We start from the raw sequence: 20,395 nt of genomic DNA on the forward strand, positions 1-20,395 counted from the left end.
TCCACTGGGCGTTTTCTTGGACCGGTCCAATTACTTCACCGTCGAATTAAATGACGTGCCATAGACTTTTCCCGGGCCGGCCCATGCACCTCATTAACTCAGAGAGTGTAGCTGCATCGATATGAAAGATTCAGCCTTAAAAAGATTATTCGTACATCTACAATCCACCCACCAAGGGTAAGCATTCCAAGATTATAAGTAATTTGTTCTATAATCGGCTTATACAATCATAGCATCCAAATTCATCAGGCTGATGGATGAAGCAGAAAATTAAATTAAAACAAGCACTCTGAAAGAATACATCTATACATTTCAGAAGGGTGAGCAGCATGCGGAAAGGCTGGATAACATCGCATACTTCTTGATCTGCCATTAGGTGAGCAAACTAGCGTCGCAAACCCTTCCAATAAATTAGGGCTTAAAAAGAAAAAAAAAAGAAAAAGAAGGCCAATACCGTCACCTCATACAATGTAAGTCTTCTTTAGTACTTTCCTCCCCCTTTTTCTTCTTGGGTTGGATGGATCACCCATAATATTTAACGCATTAAGGATCTCTGCATCCTCATCATTCCAGAGAGTTTTAGCAGCATTGGGGTTGTCGAGCAGAAGCTTCGCCACAAGAAAGCCTGCAATAGACCACGTCTGGTGCAACCGAGATTGTTTCCCAAGGAACCGAGCTTGCTTAGTGTCATAATATTCAGGCCATTTATCAGCTGCTATGCGCTTCTCTGCAACCTCAACAGCCCTTGCGGCAATCTCTGGCCTGTTCATCTTGATGCATGCAACTGCAAGCTGCAACGGAGAAGACACTGGACATCTCAGTAAAATTTAAATGGCCATATTTGATTGCAAAACCTAGGAAAAAAATTAATTCCTTTTTCGTTTGATATTTCGGAATACACAGTGCTGGACCATGCCCTACAACAAGTCAGAAGTTGAGGGTCCATCTACCAATGTGCATGACATCTTTGCAGTCCTCAACAAATCATCATATATGCTTGTTGGACTGGCAAAAAATGCAAAACCACATAAAACCCTACCAATGAGATACTTTCTCCAATTCTGGGGCTTACAGGTATGAAGCTGACAGTCAAAGTCCTATCAAGACAAACATCATATTGGAGAGTCATGTGGAGCCACATTTCTTGGCCAGCTAGCATTTTCTTCATAAGCACCACTACCACCACCACACCAATGAGATACTTCTCTAACGCTGGAGCATAGAGGTATGAACCTGACAGTATGGGATGCTTTTCTAAACATAGCTGTTCATGGGATGCTATTCTAAACGTAGAAACACAGACTCCTGTGATGCTTCTCCAAACGTAGAAAGATGAACCTTACAAATCTCTAAATTTCATGCAAAATGCACAAGAAGCATGTTCCCAAAAGAAACAATCTTGTTGCTCTGACATCAAATACAAAATTTTTATATTGATAATGCATTCACCGCCTATAAATTGTATAACTCCTTTTTCCAGTCTACATCTGCTTACTAATCTAATAGAATCCAATCGCTGGAACTCATTATCCCAAAACCAACACCCAACAATTTATAAGGGTCCCAGACAGAAGGATATCATGAGGCTATGGATGGCTCTCATATGTTCATTTGAACAATATGAATGCCAGATAAAACTAACATAATCATGAAGATCAAATGACAGTATCAGCCTAACACGATGCAAGCATATGGAAGATCTGAAAAGAGTGAAGTAACATCAGACCTGCCAGAGCAATGTTGGCCAAGCGCCGCCATTGTGGTATGACCAGGGGCTGCAAGTAAAGCAAATAATGAAAACATAATAAGTAACAGGAAGTCGAAATTAAGGAATAAACGAAGAATAGGTACTTTAAAATATTACGTGTTCTTGGGATCACTGCCAGTAATGATTCGCCATTCCTGACCCTCAAGAGCAGGATAACATATCTTAAATGGCATATCTGCCACCAAGTCAGACCATTTGGCCTCTATCAGGTCCAAAATGGCATGTGATTGATGCACTGTCGCCAAACTGCTTACTATAGACCACAGATTTCCAAGAGAAAAGAAACGAAAATCCATGTGAGCAGGCTGCAAATTCCCAATAAAGTAGCCTCCTTTATCAGGCACCCACTCCACTAGCCATGGAGAAATCTGATCTGGGTAGATGTTGAACTTGTTAACTGCATCATAAGAATACTCCTCTGTTTTGTATCGGTAGATCTCATTGAGTTTTCTCATGTCAACCCAATAATATTCCCTGATATGAAATGACAATGCTATCAGCCTGTTATTTAATGCTCGAATAAGGTCTGCAGATCCATCTTCTGGTGCAAGCATCTCGCGTGCACATAGAAGTGCTGAATAGAAGAGCGCCTGAAACAATATGAAATACTCCATCTATTATGATCATTAATAAAAGAAATCAAAATCATACTTTTTCACTCCGAGGGTGTCTCCAGCACCAGTATTCACAAAAAAGGAGGCTTCACGGACTGCATTAGTTCCAAACCTAAAATTGTTGTTCTTTCTAATGCTAATAATAATTGTACAGATGAATAGCATGGAAAATCATTATGAACTCCCTGCACAACAATGCAAGTCTGACGGGCATTCAGAAAGAGAAGGGATCTGTAAGCAACTGGACCATGGAATTTTCATATAATAATGATAATGATAGCAGATCAGGCTGTGGGACAAAGATGGAAACTGGACCACTATCAATTACAAAAGACACTGACAACACTGACAAATTCAAAAAATTACACACCAGCTAGTTGCATTTTAAGGAACACATAACAGATATGGAACTTATCATTAAGCACCTGTACTTTATAAACTTCTTGAAATAGCTGAACTTAAATTACAAAAGTTATACTTCTGTCTCTGCAGTTGTATTTGAAAAAGCAAAGATACAGAAGGATTGCATAACCGCAAAGAACCATGACCATGATCATAACCAACAAGTCTCACCTCAACAATTTTGGGGTCAGCATGCCCATCAAATTCTAACTTTTCAAACAACATGAACTAATCCTTTCTCGTAGCTTCCATGCATATCCTCCTTGGCCTTCACTTGCTTCTTACAAGGCCTTTGTTTTTTCTAGCATATGACTAAAGCATGCATAATACCCAACATTGTAGGTTTTGACTAACAACCAAAAGAAAGTGCTTGATATGAATGAAATGCAAACAGTGACACTACCAGTTACAAACTTTGTGGCAATCTTATAAATATTATCTCTGATAGTCATTTAGTTGAATATTTTACACTATTCTTATATAAATGATATTTGGCACACATTAATAACATAATGGTATACACTTGCCAACAGATACATATCAACAAAAGAACTTGTGCCAATCATTTATAGCTAATGTACAAAACTGCATCAATTATTATGGGATTAAAAATATGAGGCACATTATAGAGGAAAAGATGATCGAACAGATACTAATAAAAATGGCGAGAAACACACATAATAAAATTCGGTTTACATTGAAAAGGCCGGCAATGAAGGTAATTTTATTGCTTTAACAACTGATGGAAAGAGAAAAAATAGACTACCATATGATGTAATTTTGTGGGGGCATGAAAGAATAAAGGTGGACTTGAATAGTAATATCATAATTTCTGAAAATCCATATTATGTGGCAAAGCCAACATCATAAGAAATTGCAGCAAGAAACGTGAATTGGTAATCATACTTCACATACACCCACAATCAACAGCCATATATCTTTAATTGGTCAAAAGTGGACTTGTTCATGATATTTAGGATGGCAAATTATGGCGTATGTTATGGTAGATGAAATATAATTGATTGCTGAGATGAGGACAAGATAAAAGATAAACTGGTAAAGCAATAAGGCAAAAAAGATCAACATAATAGTTCATACCACAAGTAATTGGCTTCATTTTCAATCCATTTTGCAAGAAAATCGAGAAGCATATAAAGACCTATTTAATAAAGATGAAGCTGAGCAGATGAAAAGGCTTGATGTTTTTTTGGGTCTTATATAACTGTGACATGTCTTGGTTACTTAATGGCAGCACTAAAGTTCACTAGGTTGTATGGTTTAGAATATTAGGCAATAACGTGAGCCCAAGCTCATGAGATGAATGTGGCAAAGATGAGAACATTGAGATGAATCTGTGGTAAAAGTCGAGAGAGGAAAAATTAACAGCTACATTAAAGGATGGATAGTAGTTGACAAATTGGCAAGATCTACACTACATTGAACCCATCAACATAAATACCAAGGACAAATGTATCACAGATTCTCAGAAAATACTAGGAATCATACTATATGTACAAGTAGTACAAGCGTTTGATTGTACTTGCACAGTAAAAAATGAAGGTTAAACATGCCAAAAACAATTATCTTTTGTGGAATCATTAAAATTGTTTGCAGGGTTATCAAGATAATAGTGGCAAATCACCTAACAAATCCTGCGCAACATTAGTACATCATTATCTTGCTTAAATGTCTGAGAAAAGACATCAAGATTTGAGGATGCATGAAGACCATTCAAGCACACAAAAATTTGAGTGAGTAGGCACACATCGTCTGGCTTTCAGGATACTCCAGTAAAAACTAAAGAATGCTTTGATTCTATAGTCACTGAACCTAAGAAAAACAACATTATACATTCACTGAGAACAGCCATTAATACTTGGACATGAGTATATAATACACAATTAGGGCATCAATGCATGATCATTAAAGAAATTAGACCACTAAGAGAAAATGTTGATTTTTGCATGTTTGATAGAATAGTGTACAAACTGTTACATGTTTGTATTCAATGACGGACAAGCATAGAATGCATCTCTCAGTTTTTTTGGTTGCATAAAAGGGGGTCCTAGTGCATGAGGTTCCTACCACCACATGTCTGGAGAGGGTCAGATATGTGCAGCCTTCCCCCCATGTGTGGAGAGATTGTTTCCGTGTTTTGAAAACGTGATACATAGGTCACGTTAGAGCCACCTTACCATTGTGCCAAGACCTATCCTCTAATTCTTTTTGCTGCATAAGCATAAAAACCTACTGACATTAGCAGTTCTCCTAGATCTTCTGGCTAAGGAATATGAATAAAAAACATGGTGTTTGTTGCACCAAAATTCTTGGGCTAAAAGAAACTGAATTTCATTATTGCTAATCCATGTGGGAAAAAGAAAAGTTATCATTAACTAATATTCAGACCAAATTTACCTGAATTTCAAGAGGGTGGCCATGAATTCCCATCCGGCGGTCTATCATGCATGACCCATCTGTCACCAGTAAAGTTGGGAACATGTCAAAACCATCAGCCAGACAGAGCTTCAAAATCATCTTAATTCCTGTCTGGACATCAATTCTTTCCTGAACTGATAGGTCCCCAGAGCATTTTCCATAAGCTCTTAGCAGTATAATCCACCATAAGCCTGCAATGCAAAACAACAGCAAGTGGAACCTTAATAACTGTAGGACCAGAAACAATGTGCACGATAATCAATTCAGGAGACTTGTTGATCATGTTTAATAGCCTTACCTGAATCAACTGGTGCTACACGGCCTATTGCAGCCTCTCCAAAGTCAGGATCCAACACCTCCTCAGTTGCCAAGTCATCACCATCAAGTGGAACTGTCCTCACCTTGAAGCTAGCAGGCATCAGCCCTTGACCTGGACTATGGCAATCCATCGTTTTCTCCCAGCTCTATGAAATTCAGTGGCATGGCTCAGAAGGAAGGGTAAAAACATATCTATTTAAACTGTTATGCAACCGGTAATGCAATGGCAATTTTTTTTTTCTTCTTCTTTCCTTGCATTGTACCATATCTTACAAAGCTAAAGCACCACAAAAGCACGAGCTCTTCCTTAGAAACCTTTGGTTTTTGATGTTAAGGCATGTTAATTACAAAAAAAAAAAAACAGAATTTAGAGAAACTATCTAATTTTGTTTATGCTGGAATGCTTGTGCAAGACTTCAAGATTTGATAATATATTTGTATACACTCAAAAGTAGCAAGATAATATATTTGTACGCACACAGATTAGTTGAACATATTTAAAGAATTTTTTTTTAAAAAAAAAAATGTAAGAACCTTAGAGATTTATACTCAGAGGCACCCAGAACAGCCAAGACACATTACCAATGACATTTCACTTTAAAAGTCCAGATGCCTGTTAAGGAAACACAGTCATGCAAGAGGTCAGGGCATCATTATACTTCAATTTGGAAAAAAAACAAATGATGTGAAACCAAACACACAGGGGAGTCGGTTCAATGATGAATAATTACTTAGAAGGTGAACAAGCATAATGGAAAACAAAAAGAAGAAAAGTATTAGAAATTAGGAAAAGTATTATAAATTAGGCAGTTCAAATTAAATCATTGGCACTTATCCAACTTGGTAAGTAATGAGATTCTCAAAGTCAAGGATTGTAGCCAGTATAATGAACAAGGGTTGACCATCCATAGAATATAGCACAAAAACTAAATAGAGAAAATTATTACCTGAAGCTGAAGGGTGTGAAGGATAAAGTTGCGGACAATTTCATACTCTCCTTTCAAAAGAAAAGCAATTCCAGAAGGTATGAAGTCACGAATGAAGACCTGATCATAATTTAGAACATTGCTGTCAGAGGGGTCCTTTGCAGCGATTGTTCCAACAGGGCTACCACAGTAATAAACCACAGATTCTTGCAATAGACTCCATGCTTCATCCTCGACAGAATTTCCTCTTTTCTTGTGCATTGCATGTTTAGCTGATCCAGCCAAAACGGATTTATCATCAATTGCCACGGCAGGTCCATTCTCCAAACCAATAACTTTCTGGCTATTCACATCAGCAAAAATCTGGCTTGCTTTGCTAGCCGGTTCTTTAAGCCAGGCCCCATTACCATCGTTACTAGTCATCCCGGTGATATCCTCAGTCATCTGGCACCGGCATTTTAGAGACTCCGATCGACTATTGATGACCCAGACCCCACATACCCTCATGCAATTAGACTGCGATCTCAGGTTCACAGAGCACTTCTTCTTTCTGTACTTTCCACTAGGTTTGGAGGGTATACTTAATTGTGAAGTGTTTATATATAAACCGGAACAAAAATGTCTTGGTGCAGGCCCAGGCACCACATGTAGAGCTGCCTCAGAAATTCCCATCTTCGTAGAGATAAAAATATGACCGAATAGAATCGCTTCGATATAGTATAATCAAGCCAACAGAGCGATCCTTCCCTTATACAATCCGAAAGTCTGAGCATAAAATCACCAAATTATGATAAACCGTGGTAAGAAAAAAAAAAGAAAAGGAAATAGTTAAGGCAAGATTAAATGGATGAATGCATCTCAGTTCGATAACATCATGAAGATATGGTATCTAAACAAACACATGATATCTTCTAAAAGCTACAGAAAATGGGAGTTTTTTTTTCTTCTTTTTGGCTTGAATTACTCGTAAGAACTTGCATCACGTACGATCAAATTACCTAAATTCATTAAAGAAAAATATAAATACTCGATCTGAAATCAGGCGTCAAGATAAAACAAAAAAAATACGCCACACCATTTCCAGAAAAAGAAAACATAGATATTCGAAGGAAAAATTGAGATTTACTAGGGCATCACGGGTTTTCTGTTTCCAACGGATAGGAAGACGGGAAACGACCCTTGCTTCAATCCAATCACTTCGTTTCGGGAAAAAAAATTGCTGAAATTCCAACCCTTAATCAATTGGGACGTAGCGAGCAATAGACAAACCGAGCAGAAATGAAAAATTAAAAAATCTCACCTCGTATCTCGATTTTAGCGACCGAATCGAAGAGGAGGAAGGGGGAAAAGCAGCTCCGAGTTCGACTCGCCTACGGGCAGCAGTCGTCCCGCGTACGGCAGGAAACTCGAACAACGCTCTCTTTTCTTTGCAAACCAGGGCCGCAGAAAGAGGAACTTGAAAGAAACTTTCATCTCTGTTTTGCTGTTTATATTATGGGCTGCATTCTGGGTATCCGCTTCAAATGGATAACGATGCACTTTTATTAGAACATGATTAGCCTGTGATTCACTTCACCATAGCTAACTATACTCCTCTATTCGCTCACAGCCCATTAGGGCACTCGACTCTCGACTGAACACCGCTGCAACCATGTTATTGGTGCACCACTTTTCTTTTTGCTCCGTGTCTCTTTTGTGAATTAATCAAGGATTCATGTGCAATTGCTGACGTTAGTGCGTCATGATTCAATTATTTTGAGGTATTTCTTCAATCATGAAGTAGTATTTTATCATTTTCTGCTAATAAAAACATAGCAAATAATGTATTTATGAATATGGCTCATCATTCAGATCAACATAATTTATGTTGGCAATTACAATCTTCATCATATATAGTGGTAATGGATATCAAGTCCAACATGTGCAGTTAGAAACGACGTGCATAAGTGCATGATGCTCTGTAAACAATAATATATTCTTTTATGCAATAGTGATTAGTGGCAAAATAGCTTCTGTACAATATTGGAAGTTTCATGGCATTACATACTTGGTGGTATGCTATCAAGTCAAATACAGGCTATCTATAGCAGTATATGTAGGCAATAAGTTAGCTGTGTAAGCAGATCAGTCAAATGTGATGCAAGTGTTGTGTAAGCGGATGTTACATATCATTGGATAAACCACTAAAAAAAAATAGAAAAAGGTTTTAATCATCATTTTTTTTCCAATTATATAGATCTATATGATCATACTTTCTTTGACGGAACGCATATTTCCCTCACCGAAAAAGATGATACTAAGGAAAGAGAAAATTTATACCCTACACTACATGCACTGATGGCCGTGCACGTGGTCAATTGGCCAATCACCACTGCTCATCACTGTACCCCTCATTCATCAAGCACTCATCTCATTGCACTGCTACAGAAACGAGCATTTATGATTATTAGCATATATGATCATATCGTGCATACTATATAGGATATAATTTCTCCAAAAAAAAAAAAACCTTTATAGTGCCTTGATGGCAATTGCCAGCTCCACCAACTTCTAAGAATCCCCCAATAACAACAGCATGCAAGGAACATCATTTCTGTCTTGTAGCTTTATTTTTTGGATAAATGAAGGAAAAACATTTCTCTGGAGCACCTAAACTTTAGCTTAATAGATCGTTATCGGATTATCTTTCCGTGACATTGTGACAACTGACAAGTATCGCTGTCACGATCCAAACTCCTGGCCTTTAAACTCCTTGTTGCGTGACGTGTTCACTTTGAGGACCTCCAAAGTCTTGGGTGGTTCTATATACACCCCCCCTATTGCTCAGGACACCCCCCAAAAATTAAAAAAAAATTAAATACTCTCTACACCCCCCCATTTGCTAAGGACACCCCTAAAAAATTAAAAATTTCTAAATTACCCCCCACCCTCCCCACCCCCTCACCTAAATTGCTCTCTACACCCCCCAAACCCCCCCCCCACCCCGCTCTTCCCCTCCAAAACACCTCGCCAACGCCCAAAACCCCCCCGTTCCCCCTTCTCCCTCTCGTCGCCGGCATTCTCCCGATCTCCGACCACCTCGCCGGCTTCTCCCGGAACCACCTCGCCGGCTTCTCCCGAAATTTTTTTTTTCACGGTTCGTGCTCCGTTCGGCACTGGATCGCCGAACAAAAGGCTTCTGTTCGGCTGAACAGTGCCGGACAGAAGCCTTCTGTTCGGCACTGTGCAGCCGAACAGATCTGTTCGGTTGAGGGTTGCCGAACAGAAGGCTTCTGTTCGGCACTGTTCAGCCGAACAGAAGGCTTCTGTTCGGCACTGTTCAGCCGAACAGAAGCCTTTTGTTCGGCGATCCAGTGCCGAACGGAGCACGAACCGTGAAAAAAAAAAATTTCGGGAGAAGCCGGCGAGGTGGTTCCGGGAGAAGCCGGCGAGGTGGTCGGAGATCGGGAGAATGCCGGCGACGAGAGGGAGAAGGGGGAACGGGGGAGGAGGGGTTTAAGGGGGGTTTGAGGGGTGTTTTTTTTTTTTCTTTTCAAAACGAAACGGAGGAGGAGGAGGGGGGGGTGTATGAGAAAATTTCAAGGGCAATATGGTAATTACACTAAAGGTTAGTTTGGGTATTTTTTTTTTGGTTTTTGGGGGGGTGTCCTGAGCAATAGGGGGGGTGTATATAGAACTACCCCAAAGTCTTCGGCAGTTCTAAATACACCCCCCCTATTGCTCAGGACACCCCCCAAAAATTAAAAAAAAATTAAATACTCTCCACACCCCCCCATTTGCTAAGGACACCCCTAAAAAATTAAAAATTCCTAAATTACCCCCACCCTCCCCACCCCCCACCTCTGCCTCCTCCTCCTCCCCCCTCCTCATCCTCCTCCTCCCCCTCCCCCTCTTCCCGCCCACCTCTGCCTCCCCCTCATCCCTCTCCCCTCCTCCTCCGCCCCGCCTCTGCCTCCTCCTCCTCCCCCCTCCTCATCCTCCTCCTCCCCCTCCCCCTCTTCCCGCCCACCTCTGCCTCCCCCTCATCCCTCTCCCCTCCTCCTCCGCCTATTCACCCTCCTCCTCCTCCTCCCTCCTCCCTCCTCCTACTCCTCCACCCCTCTACCTCCGCCCCCCATCCCCATCCCCTCTTACTCTGCATCCCCCTCCGCCTTCTCCCCCTTCTTTGCCTCCTCCTCCACCCCCTATTCCTCCGTGCTCCCATTCCTCCTCCTCCTCCTACCCCTCCTCCCCCTTCTCCTCCACCTCCCCCTCCTCCTCCTCCTCCTCCTCCTCCACCTCCCCCTCCTCCTCCTACCCCTCCCCCCTCCGCCGCCTCCTCCCCACCCTCCTACCCCTCCTCCCCTCCCCTCCGCCGAACAGAAGGATTCTGTTCGGTTGAGGGTTGCCGAACAGAAGCCTTCTGTTCGGCACTGGATCGCCGAACAGAAGCCTTCTGTTCGGCACCGTTCAGCCGAACAGAAGCATTTTGTTCGGCGATCCAGTGCCGAACGGAGCACGAAACGGAGGAGGAGGAAGGGGGGTGTACTGAGAAAATTTTAAGGGCAATATGGTAATTACACTAAAGGTTAGTTTGGGTATTTTTTTTTAAATTTTTGGGGGGTGTCCTGAGCAATAGGGGGGGTGTATTTAGAACTGCCCCAAAGTCTTCAGCTCTCTTCACCGATATTTGGAGCCGATGTACATTCTTGCCCTTCGCGTAACAATATATCCAGGGCCAAGAATAAGTGGGTCAAGACCCTCTTGTCTTTTTAATTTTTCCTTGTTTCCTCCTCGGTAGTCCAAAGATCTGTGTAATCATGGTCAGATGACTCGTAGGTTCATAGGCGTATAGCGATAGGGAAGCCGTTTATACGAAATCAAGACTTCATGGTGCTTTTCGTGGAACTAAACAAGCTTCATACAAAAATTTGAATTTAATAAATAATTCATGGGAAAATGTGAAGTCATGTTATACATGCGTTTTAATAATTTTTAATTTAATTTTTAACTTATAAGTACTGCTATGGTCAATTTTATAAACATGTCATGTAACCAACTGCAAATATAAATGTTTTATTTATATGAAAATATCAAGTACAAACAACATTAAAAGATGATTATTCTCATGAAGATACAAGTACACACACAAATACCAAATCATGCATAAAAATGTTTATCAAATTAAAATAAGACTCTCTCTTTTTTTGTACATTCATTTGGTTTCATCAATTATTTAAAATAATTAATTCTTTTATCAATCAAAGGTGTGTAGCATAAGTAGATATTATTTTTAAAATAAATAATTATTTTTTCTGTTTTACACATGCAATGCAAGTGCTCCCGTACTAGTTGTAAAAAGAAGGAAGAATGCAGTGGAAAAAATGATTTTCCCTATATAAATACATTCAAGCATTTTATAATTATTTCAAGTCTCTGGAATGGCGGTGCTTGTAGTGCTTTGTTGCCCGAAGGACCTGGATGTCCCACAAAAAGGAATGGCCTGACACACGAGTTTATCTGCTAGCTGGCTTCAAGTAGATTCCTACCACTGCAAATCGATAGATCGCAATGACTCATCCGAATGATAGAACGAATGTTGGTTTCATACAAAATAATATTTTGCACCGAAATCTGAAGGGATATATGCTTGCACAAAGAAAGCACCAGCAGAATCCCAAGCTCAACAGAGCAAACCAAAAAAGAAAGCACTTAGACAGGTAATTGAGTAAACCACCCTCAGTCCAGGTCCTAATTGAGTTTCATCCACAATGATCCACCAACTTAATAAAAAAGCTGAATAATTATCCATCTTTTCTCACTTGTGAATGTACAAATTTTAAACAAGAAAGTTGCAAAACTATATTAAAAAAAGGAAAAGAAAATTATGATAACACTTGCAATAATTGTCGAGTACCAGTTCACAAGATTCAATCTGTATCCTATTTAAAGGACCTTAAATCATACATGTATTCATAGAAATGTAAGCAAAACAACTTTTCCTACAGAAGAGCAGGCTGTCCCATAAATGAAAATTTTGAAGTAAAATTAACGATTGTATGCAGCAGAAGACAACAGAAATCACAACAAATTTACAGACCATCATCCATGTTATGATCATTGTCATTGTCCCCATCATAGTATTCATCATCTCGCTGAATTTGCTTATCTTGGGTATGCTCTGAATAACAACATGACAAGAAAGCAGGGTTTTAGGATCACATGATAAGGAACGCAGCAACTTCCATGAGAACAGACACAAGATTTAACAAAGGTTAAATATAGATCCTAAAATGTTTTCATGGTAAGAAGTAGAGAAGTCTTAGAAAAATTAAAGTGCTAAAAGGGAAAATAAAAGTTATTAATTAAACAGAAAACGTTTTAAAGCAAAGAAATATGGAAAAGGCACACCTTTTTTTTTGTTTCAAAATATCTTTTAGAAAAAAACTTGTGCATTTTTCTGAAATATAAAAACACAAAAATGGAGACTATTGCTGTGTTTGTTATTGGCCTTTCTCGACAAATTAAATATATGCTTGCAGTTATATAAAGAAAGGAATCCATTTAATATTTCTGCTGCGAAGATATTTTACTTACGGCCAACCCTTTCATCCGGATTCTGCTCATCTTCATCAAAATCTGGGATATAAAAATCTGGAGGAACCTGCAAAATGAGTCATCATATAAATATTTACAGGTGATTATCTTTTCTGTCCCCAAAACTAAATATTACTGCAACAAGAAAGAAACTAATGGAAAATCATTTGTAGGGCCTGTATCTGGATATTCATAAAGATAGAAACTAATGGATGGCAATCAGGCATGCTCAATCATTACATTAAGATATACATACAGCAACATTCTGAAAAGAAGCTAGTGGAACCTAAATTTAAATTGGAAAAGCCACAGAACAATATAATCCCAAGTCAGAAGAACGATAATCACCTCTTGCATCTGAACACTGGGAGCATGTTGTATGCACCGCAAACTTTCCAGAACTTGCACTTTTATTGTGCTGAGATATGACTTGCTATTCAAGTTCTCCTGCTCCATTAAGAAAACTAAAGGAATTAAAACATGTGACCATCCAAAGGATCCTGAATAGTGCAATCTCTGTCGTAATGAATGTTCAAACACTTGCCAAACAAGTTGGAAGTAAATCAATTAGATCTGCTGAGATGGAGAGTCATATAATTTCACTGAGGTCCACTTATCGAGATTGGACTCATTCTTGACTACAAAGTGGATGATTGACTTGGCAGAGACGTACACCTGATATTCAGGACCCACTAATTTTCATGAAACTATTAGATATTGGGATGAAAAGTTAAAAAAAAAAAGAACCTACTATATTGCCATTCTGTGTCTTCAGCGTGTAATCTGGGGAAAAATATTTGATATACTCATTATCTGGAATTTCTGCAAGTAATAAAATGCGCAAGCCTGGATTACAAACTTATCTGGTAGAGTAAGCGCCAACTGAATGAAAGTGAACAGCGAAAAAGTCCAAAACTAATTATGCATATTCAATAATATATTGCTTGCATGCCTATTTGAGTTGCAAATACAATAGAGACAATACATGTATACTAATTATGCATATTTAATGATGTATTGCTTGCATGCCTTTTTGAGTTGCCAATAACATACATACATTGCATGCATGCATGCATATGCATATAAATATATACATATATATAGAGAGAGAGGGAGGAAAGAGAGAGAGTTGGAATTGGCTATACTCCACTCAAATCTAGTCAGATTTAGATCGAGCAATGAGAGTCTTATATCAATGATCCAAGCAGTTGAATATAATCTACTACCTCTAAACTGCTTACACATCAACCATCATGTGATTGAAGATTTCTAACATATGCATCAAGTGATCAAAAAAAAATATATAATTTGATGTTATTTAGATTGTCCAATTTTTTGGCCGTTTGATGTATAGGTTAGAGGTTTCCAAATTGCATGAATTCTAGTATGTAAGCAATTTAGAGGTAGTAGAACACATCTAATGGTCAGATCATTGATACAGGACCCCACTGCCTAATATAAACTTGACTGGATCCGAGTAGAGATCTACACGAGTGTAGCCAAGTTTAGCTCTCTCTCTCTCTCTCTCTCTCTCCATATATATATATATATATATGCCACATTCAGAAATTACCAAGTTTTGTTCTCCTTTTTGATTGGTACTTGATTCATTTCATAGCAGACAAATGGAGCCTTTTCCTCTAATCCAGCATCAGGAACCTCAATTGACAGGATATTTTATTTTCTTCAATATAAGCGAACAGGGACCTCGAAAGAAAAATTGCTTTACGACCCTCAAAGGCAAGCCGACAAGATATGAGGCTTGTCGGTTATCATTATGAATCTATAACCATACTTCCCTATTAATTGAAACATATCCAGACTAAAACAGCCAGGGTGCATACGGTATGATCTATTGAAGCAAATATGAATGATGAGGTGGATGCACGGTAAATCCATGAAGTATATACAATTATAGATTGAACCATGGAGATTAAAATGATGCAGAACCACTGTTATGGTATCATCACAAGCAACTTAGACTGGAGCCACTAGACTATGCTTTACTAAGATGGAATCAAGTACAATGAAAACTGTATAAGACCTTGGTAACATGCATCTAAACTTCTGAAGAAGGACCAGACCATGGAAATGAAGGGCGACACTCAAGAAGTATGAAAATCATGATGGGCTTGAGTAGCTCGAACAATTTGAAACTTACCCTTATTAAACTATGGACGGGGAAATTCATAAATTTTTTGAGACAACTGAAAGGATAGTGCCGGTAAGTTACAGACAGTATCAAGGCAACATGAAAGTCGCAAACACATATATAAACATAGAATTGGTGGGTGTGCTGAGTTGCAGGAGGTGGGCAGCCAGCTAGTCCAACTGCTGCTACGCTCCTTGTCTAATGTTTGTTTAATCGTAGATGGAAAGTCACAATAAACTAGAGCCTCAAAAACCGGCCCAGTGCTGCAATCTGGCCAAAACTGTAGGTAAAAATTGCAGGACTTGGGGGTAGATGGGAGCATATATTGGTGTAACGCTTGACAGTGTAAGTGAAACCACTCTAAATCCAGCTTCATGAAACTTGAATCACCCAGCATATTAAGTTAGTAGCAACCAAACAGGCCAGTACAAAATGTCAAGCCAATCCCATAAGAACTTGCTATTTGCATCCTATATTGCCTTTTGGTGTACAATTTCTCCAACATTGAAGGTATCTTACAAGAACCCTTTTCTTTCATGACTTACACTGATGCCTTCTTTTGCCTCCTCTTTTTCAAACATTTAGCCTGATTTGCAGCTCCCTTTTCACCAGTGCTCTTTGGCCTAAGCTCATTTTTAATCCATCTAGAAAGTTTTTCCTCATTTTCGCTTTTTCTAGCATTCTACACACCTACTTCTGCTTCATCAAGATATAAGATGGAAGAATTAAAAACTTTAACATACCATTTGGAAGTTCAGTGTCTAAAAGAACCCCAGTTTCAACAGTCCAGCAGCGAGCTACATTTTCTTTTGTGTAACCTCCACCTCCAGTTACCTGCAGAAAGAGAATTATTTTCGATATCTAAAAATGTTCAGAACAACCAGAGTCATTTGGTACCCAGACTTACCAATAGAGGCAAATTGAATTTCTTCACAAATTTGACACATTCAGAGTGCCCTGTTAGCAATGCATCAGTAAACACTGATTGATTAAATCCAAGAAATCAAACAAAATAACACTAAGAAACACTTTAAAAAAGAAACAAAACAATTTCTGAATACTGATTTATAAGTTGTAACTAAATCCTGAGTTACTTTTTCCCTTTGATAACACCTATCAACACCCCTTTCCAATCTACAGGGGAAAATACTTTATTCTTTAATAGATTACCACATAATGGGAAATAAAGGTTTTGCAACATATTACAGACTATAACTACTCACCATATGTATCTTACAAATTGCAAGAATACCAGTAAAAGGACCATTGTTTACAGAATCACAAATCAAGTAACAATGTTGATGTTGGTTCTAACAAGGAAACTAAACATATTTTATTGAATTAAATAAGCTATTAGCAGAGAAAAACATATTAAAAGAAGATCAGCACCTTCAATGGAGAGATTGAAACAACCCAAGCGATCTCCAGCCAATGAATCAGCTCCACATTGAAGAACAATCACACCTGGTAGATATGTTTCAACAACCTTGGCAATAATCTACATGATTTAAATGCTGTGAGGAACCAAGTACCACCAACACCATAATATATTGACTTGAAACTAGTGCATTATTGCATCTTAATGAGTCACAAAAGCAGGCTCATGACTTACTGTTTTAAAAAGTCGAGTGAAACTAGCATCATCTATTCCATCCTTGAGTGGGACATTAATGGCATAATATTTTCCCTCCCTTTCACCTATTTCCTTTGAATGACAGACAACCCTATCAATATCACTATGATGTAAATATTTATAAAGTAGTCTTTGCAAAAAGAAAAGAGGGTAAAGGGATAAATGAAAAGCAGGGCATCTGCAAAAAACAGATTACAGGTAAAAAAGAATAATGGGCAAAAGATTTAAGTTTAACCATGACACTTATCTTACATAATAAACCTACAATATACAAATCCAGATGCTCACAGGATTCATATTTAGCTTTAACTTTATAAAAAATACACATAAATGATAAATCTAAACCTATAATATTTATTTGACAACACCAAGGATTGATGAAGACGATTAGCTTAAAGACAATTGTTGCACCATGAACATAAAAAATATCCACATCTTTATCAAAATAGAAACTAGGGCAGGAGAAGATTACCTTAATGTCACCTGTTCCAGGAAAGAACATATCCCCATACTTGTGGAAGCTTACAGTCATCACCCTGTTTAATATAAGTTGTTAAACTTCAATTTTAATTCTCTTTCTGGAATACATGTTGGCAGGATATAAATGCATATCTTCCTTGGATGTCCAAATATTTTCATCAATGAAACTCTCAGGGATACCATATTCCAAAGACAAATTCAGTTTACATCTATATCTGAATTTTAAATTAGATTAATATCATTACCTGTCCGTGAAATAGAAAGCTTCTTCAACTCCATCACCATGGTGAATATCTATATCAATATATAAAACTCGAGCATGAAATTTAAGAAGCTCTAGAATTCCCAACACTAAGTCATTAATATAGCAAAAGCCAGATGCCCCGCATTTTTTGGCATGGTGTAAACCACCAGCCCAATTTATAGCAATGTCACAGAGCTGATGGTTCAGTCTTCGTGCAGCATCTACAAGAACATGGAGGTTAGAGAAATTCAATGGTAGCAATAACCTAAAGAAAACGAAAGAGAGTAAAAAACAGTCCCAGCCAGTAAAGACCTAATATTACCTATTGTGCCACCAGCATAAATTTGACAAAACTCAAACAAATTCTCAAACACAGGGCAATCTTCTCCAAGATTATCTGGTAGAAAATATTTATCAGAGATAAACAGCCAAAATCAAGTTGCAAAAATAAAATGATCTTAATAATCAGAAAGAAAAGACAAAATGAAATAATTTTAATGCATGGAACCACATTAATGCATTAATGTCTAGTACGTTTCCTAAGTGTACAAAGAAGAGATTCTATCTCACTAGGGAAGGAAAGCAAAGCTCCAGAAACCAGCATCCATCAACCACCACCAAATTAATGAGCAACATTGGGTTTTCTGTACTTCATCCGTGCAATATTCATCTTTATTGCGCATATTGGTAGGAAAAATGTAGACGGACATATGACTAGCATGCTCCATGCAATGCAAAATGAAGTGCTACGAGAAACAAAGGTAAAAATGTCTTATTATTTTGTTCACCATACATCTAGCTAATTCATCTGCAAACAAATGTTGTGTGTCAGGAGTAATCCGATGCAAAAATTCCACATAGTCTGCTGAATGGAACTGTGCAAGCTCCACTGGATATGCCTTGTGCGGCCGCTGCATAGGTAAAAATGAATTATCGAACACAGCATAAATTTCAAGAAGAACACCTGAAATTAACAAAAGAAAAGAAATTCTAAGGACGCACATAAATCTCCATCTTCTTGTGAAGCTCGTATGAGAGCACAAGATGGTGCGTCATACAGAGTCGATGTGGTTTCATCGGATGATTTGGTCCAAAATAAACATTGCCCACATCTCCTGCAAAATTCATGCGCATGAAGATAAGGTTGTATAGTTATACAGATTTTTGAAAGGAGTACTAATAAAACATTACAAAAAATATATTTTAACTAGTTCAATAAGAAAGGGTTAATTTCTCAACAAACAGCAGACTATAATCCTAGGCACCTCAGAAGGGTGAGAGAAAGAGTGAAACAATATAACGGCACAAAGCCCTAAGATGATATTACTATAAACCTTAGTGAATTTGTGGTCTTTATAGAAGAACTGGCACAGATTATGGAAAGTTTTCACGTCGAAGCAAAAAACGCGTTAGGGTTTGATCTTGTTTTGAAACAAAGACATTCGAATTCGAGATTTCTAGCTATAAGGGAAGAGGAGGAACTCACCATCGTAGAAGTATGCTATTTTGTCTTTGGACGGCATCTTGAAGGCCTGGTGCTAGGAGAGGCTCGCCATGGGACGGAAGCTTTCGAGGAAGAGGTTCTGGGGAAAGAAACCTGGGTGGAACCGTGGAAGGGACCAGAAGGGGATTCAGAGCTTGTGGGAGGGCTTTTTTCGTGAGCGACGGATTTCTCCTCTTCCTTCTTTTTCTTTTTTCTTTTTTTTAAAAAAAAAACGAGTTTGGATCCCCTCTGTTTCGAGCCAAGTAAGTTAGTTCTCCACCGTCCGTTCACGCCAGTCCCGCAAATGGACAGTAAAGATTGAACGAGGCAAAACGTGTACTGAAGTGGCGCTGCTATTCGTCCAATAGCACAGAATTAGTTGGGAAAGCGGGTCGAGTCGGACATTAGGATTCGTTTTCGTAACGAGCGGGCTCACGGACGGTGTGGCTCCGCCGCTCCGAAATGATTAATGTAAGTAACTCGCGTGGACGACTTAGGGGCGGGCGTAACTCTTAAGGGTACCAATGGGTCAAATATGGGTCCCATAGGCCATTAACCGTATCCCTAGTTGCCTGATGAGGTGGGATTTTTTTTTCTTTCTTGAGAAGATTTATAAAAAATTATATATATATATATTTAAGTCAGATTTAAAATGATTCTTATTATTTTTTATATCTATTTTGAAATTATTATGATTTATGAATCGAACAAAGCTAGTACAGAACCATCAGATGATGAATATCCTCCAAAATGCTACCTATCCCCCACCCCACTGGTATTACAACCCCTTCTAGAGCCCATGCCGGATCTCATAATTGTAAAAAACTCTTCGAAGTTCTTTTTATTTTGCCGAAGACAGCAAAACTTTCAAAATTTCTGTCCTAATCATTTTATCGAGGATGAAACGGTAATAGTCAGATTGAAAGTCGGTTGGTGGGAAGATACATGAACTGGAGTTTAACTTCACCCTGTTTCGTCTTGTTGGTCTCATTAATGCCAAAAAAAAAAAAAAAAGCATTCAGTGCACAACATAAACATAAATAAGAAATTTGGTTATATAATAAAATAGAGTAAAATAATCAATTAAAAGCTACCCATACGTTGCACATGAATAAATCATCCCTGACCACCAAAAAATTATCATTTAGCACCACTATGGTCCTGCACGCAGCTAATCAGAATGACGGTGCATCAAGCTGCAAGTATGATGAATGGGCATTGACCGTGCGCCCAGCCACGTCGTGCATGCTTATCTTTATAAAAAAATACTCCACTGGAGACAACGGAAAGGAACTATTCGTCGTATAAGGAAAAAAAAGAACATCAGTTGTGATCACAGCCGTCCGCGGAGAACGACTGCTTT

The 20,395-nt window shown here is 38.6% G+C and overlaps 2 protein-coding genes across 7 annotated transcripts; both read right to left on the minus strand.

Moving 5' to 3' along the window:
- Nucleotides 1–152: 152 nt before the first annotated feature.
- Nucleotides 153–8,328, minus strand: LOC103706133 (neutral/alkaline invertase 3, chloroplastic). 2 transcript variants are annotated; one of them, XM_088720709.2, is made up of 8 exons: nt 7,765–8,138; nt 7,591–7,683; nt 6,486–7,229; nt 5,519–5,684; nt 5,200–5,411; nt 1,865–2,358; nt 1,727–1,775; nt 153–791 (listed from the first exon to the last, which is right to left on the minus strand). In XM_088720709.2, exons 3-8 carry the CDS (start codon nt 7,134–7,136, stop codon nt 462–464), a joined length of 1,902 nt encoding a protein of 633 aa, XP_088576835.1. In that variant the 5' UTR covers nt 7,137–7,229; nt 7,591–7,683; nt 7,765–8,138; the 3' UTR covers nt 153–461. The 2 variants fall into 2 exon arrangements, with proteins under 2 accessions (XP_088576835.1, XP_008788363.1); XM_008790141.5 differs by lacking the exon at nt 7,591–7,683 and having other exon boundaries at nt 7,765–8,328.
- Nucleotides 8,329–12,308: 3,980 nt separating this feature from the next.
- On the minus strand, nt 12,309–19,227 carry HDA9 (histone deacetylase 9). Of its 5 annotated transcripts, XR_015977483.2 has the most exons (15): nt 19,036–19,227; nt 18,552–18,664; nt 18,343–18,460; nt 17,872–17,946; nt 17,551–17,770; nt 17,298–17,361; nt 16,805–16,897; nt 16,582–16,690; nt 16,100–16,149; nt 15,936–16,026; nt 13,792–13,862; nt 13,585–13,715; nt 13,389–13,487; nt 13,041–13,107; nt 12,309–12,624 (listed from the first exon to the last, which is right to left on the minus strand). XR_015977483.2 is itself a non-coding variant. In XM_008790162.5 (14 exons), exons 1-14 carry the CDS (start codon nt 19,070–19,072, stop codon nt 12,536–12,538), a joined length of 1,296 nt encoding a protein of 431 aa, XP_008788384.1. In that variant the 5' UTR covers nt 19,073–19,227; the 3' UTR covers nt 12,309–12,535. The 5 variants fall into 5 exon arrangements, 1 of the variants encoding a protein (XP_008788384.1); XR_015977482.2 differs by having other exon boundaries at nt 13,389–13,715; XM_008790162.5 differs by lacking the exon at nt 13,585–13,715.
- Between the last annotated feature and the right edge of the window lie 1,168 nt (nt 19,228–20,395).

The sequence above is a fragment of the Phoenix dactylifera genome, chromosome 4 (genome assembly GCF_051530095.1).
Source record: "Phoenix dactylifera cultivar Ajwa chromosome 4, Ajwa_hap1_PhDact_Kaust_v1.1, whole genome shotgun sequence".
NCBI lineage: Eukaryota > Viridiplantae > Streptophyta > Magnoliopsida > Arecales > Arecaceae > Phoenix > Phoenix dactylifera.

Bases quoted from the DNA above. Each gene is read 5' to 3' on its own strand.
- LOC103706133 (XM_008790141.5), bottom strand. From the start codon at position 7,136: ATGGGAATTTCTGAGGCAGCTCTACATGTGGTGCCTGGGCCTGCACCA. The intron at 5,412-5,518 runs GTAAGGCTATTA...TTTGCATTGCAG, and splicing joins TGTAGCACCAGTTGATTCAG to GCTTATGGTGGATTATACTG. The intron at 2,359-5,199 runs GTAAATTTGGTC...ATATTGTTTCAG, and splicing joins GCCACCCTCTTGAAATTCAG to GCGCTCTTCTATTCAGCACT.
- HDA9 (XM_008790162.5), bottom strand. From the start codon at position 19,072: ATGCCGTCCAAAGACAAAATAGCATACTTCTACGATG. The intron at 17,771-17,871 runs GTAATATTAGGT...ATGTTCTTGTAG, and splicing joins TTATGCTGGTGGCACAATAG to ATGCTGCACGAAGACTGAAC. The intron at 16,898-17,297 runs GTAATCTTCTCC...TGTCATTCAAAG, and splicing joins CTGGAACAGGTGACATTAAG to GAAATAGGTGAAAGGGAGGG.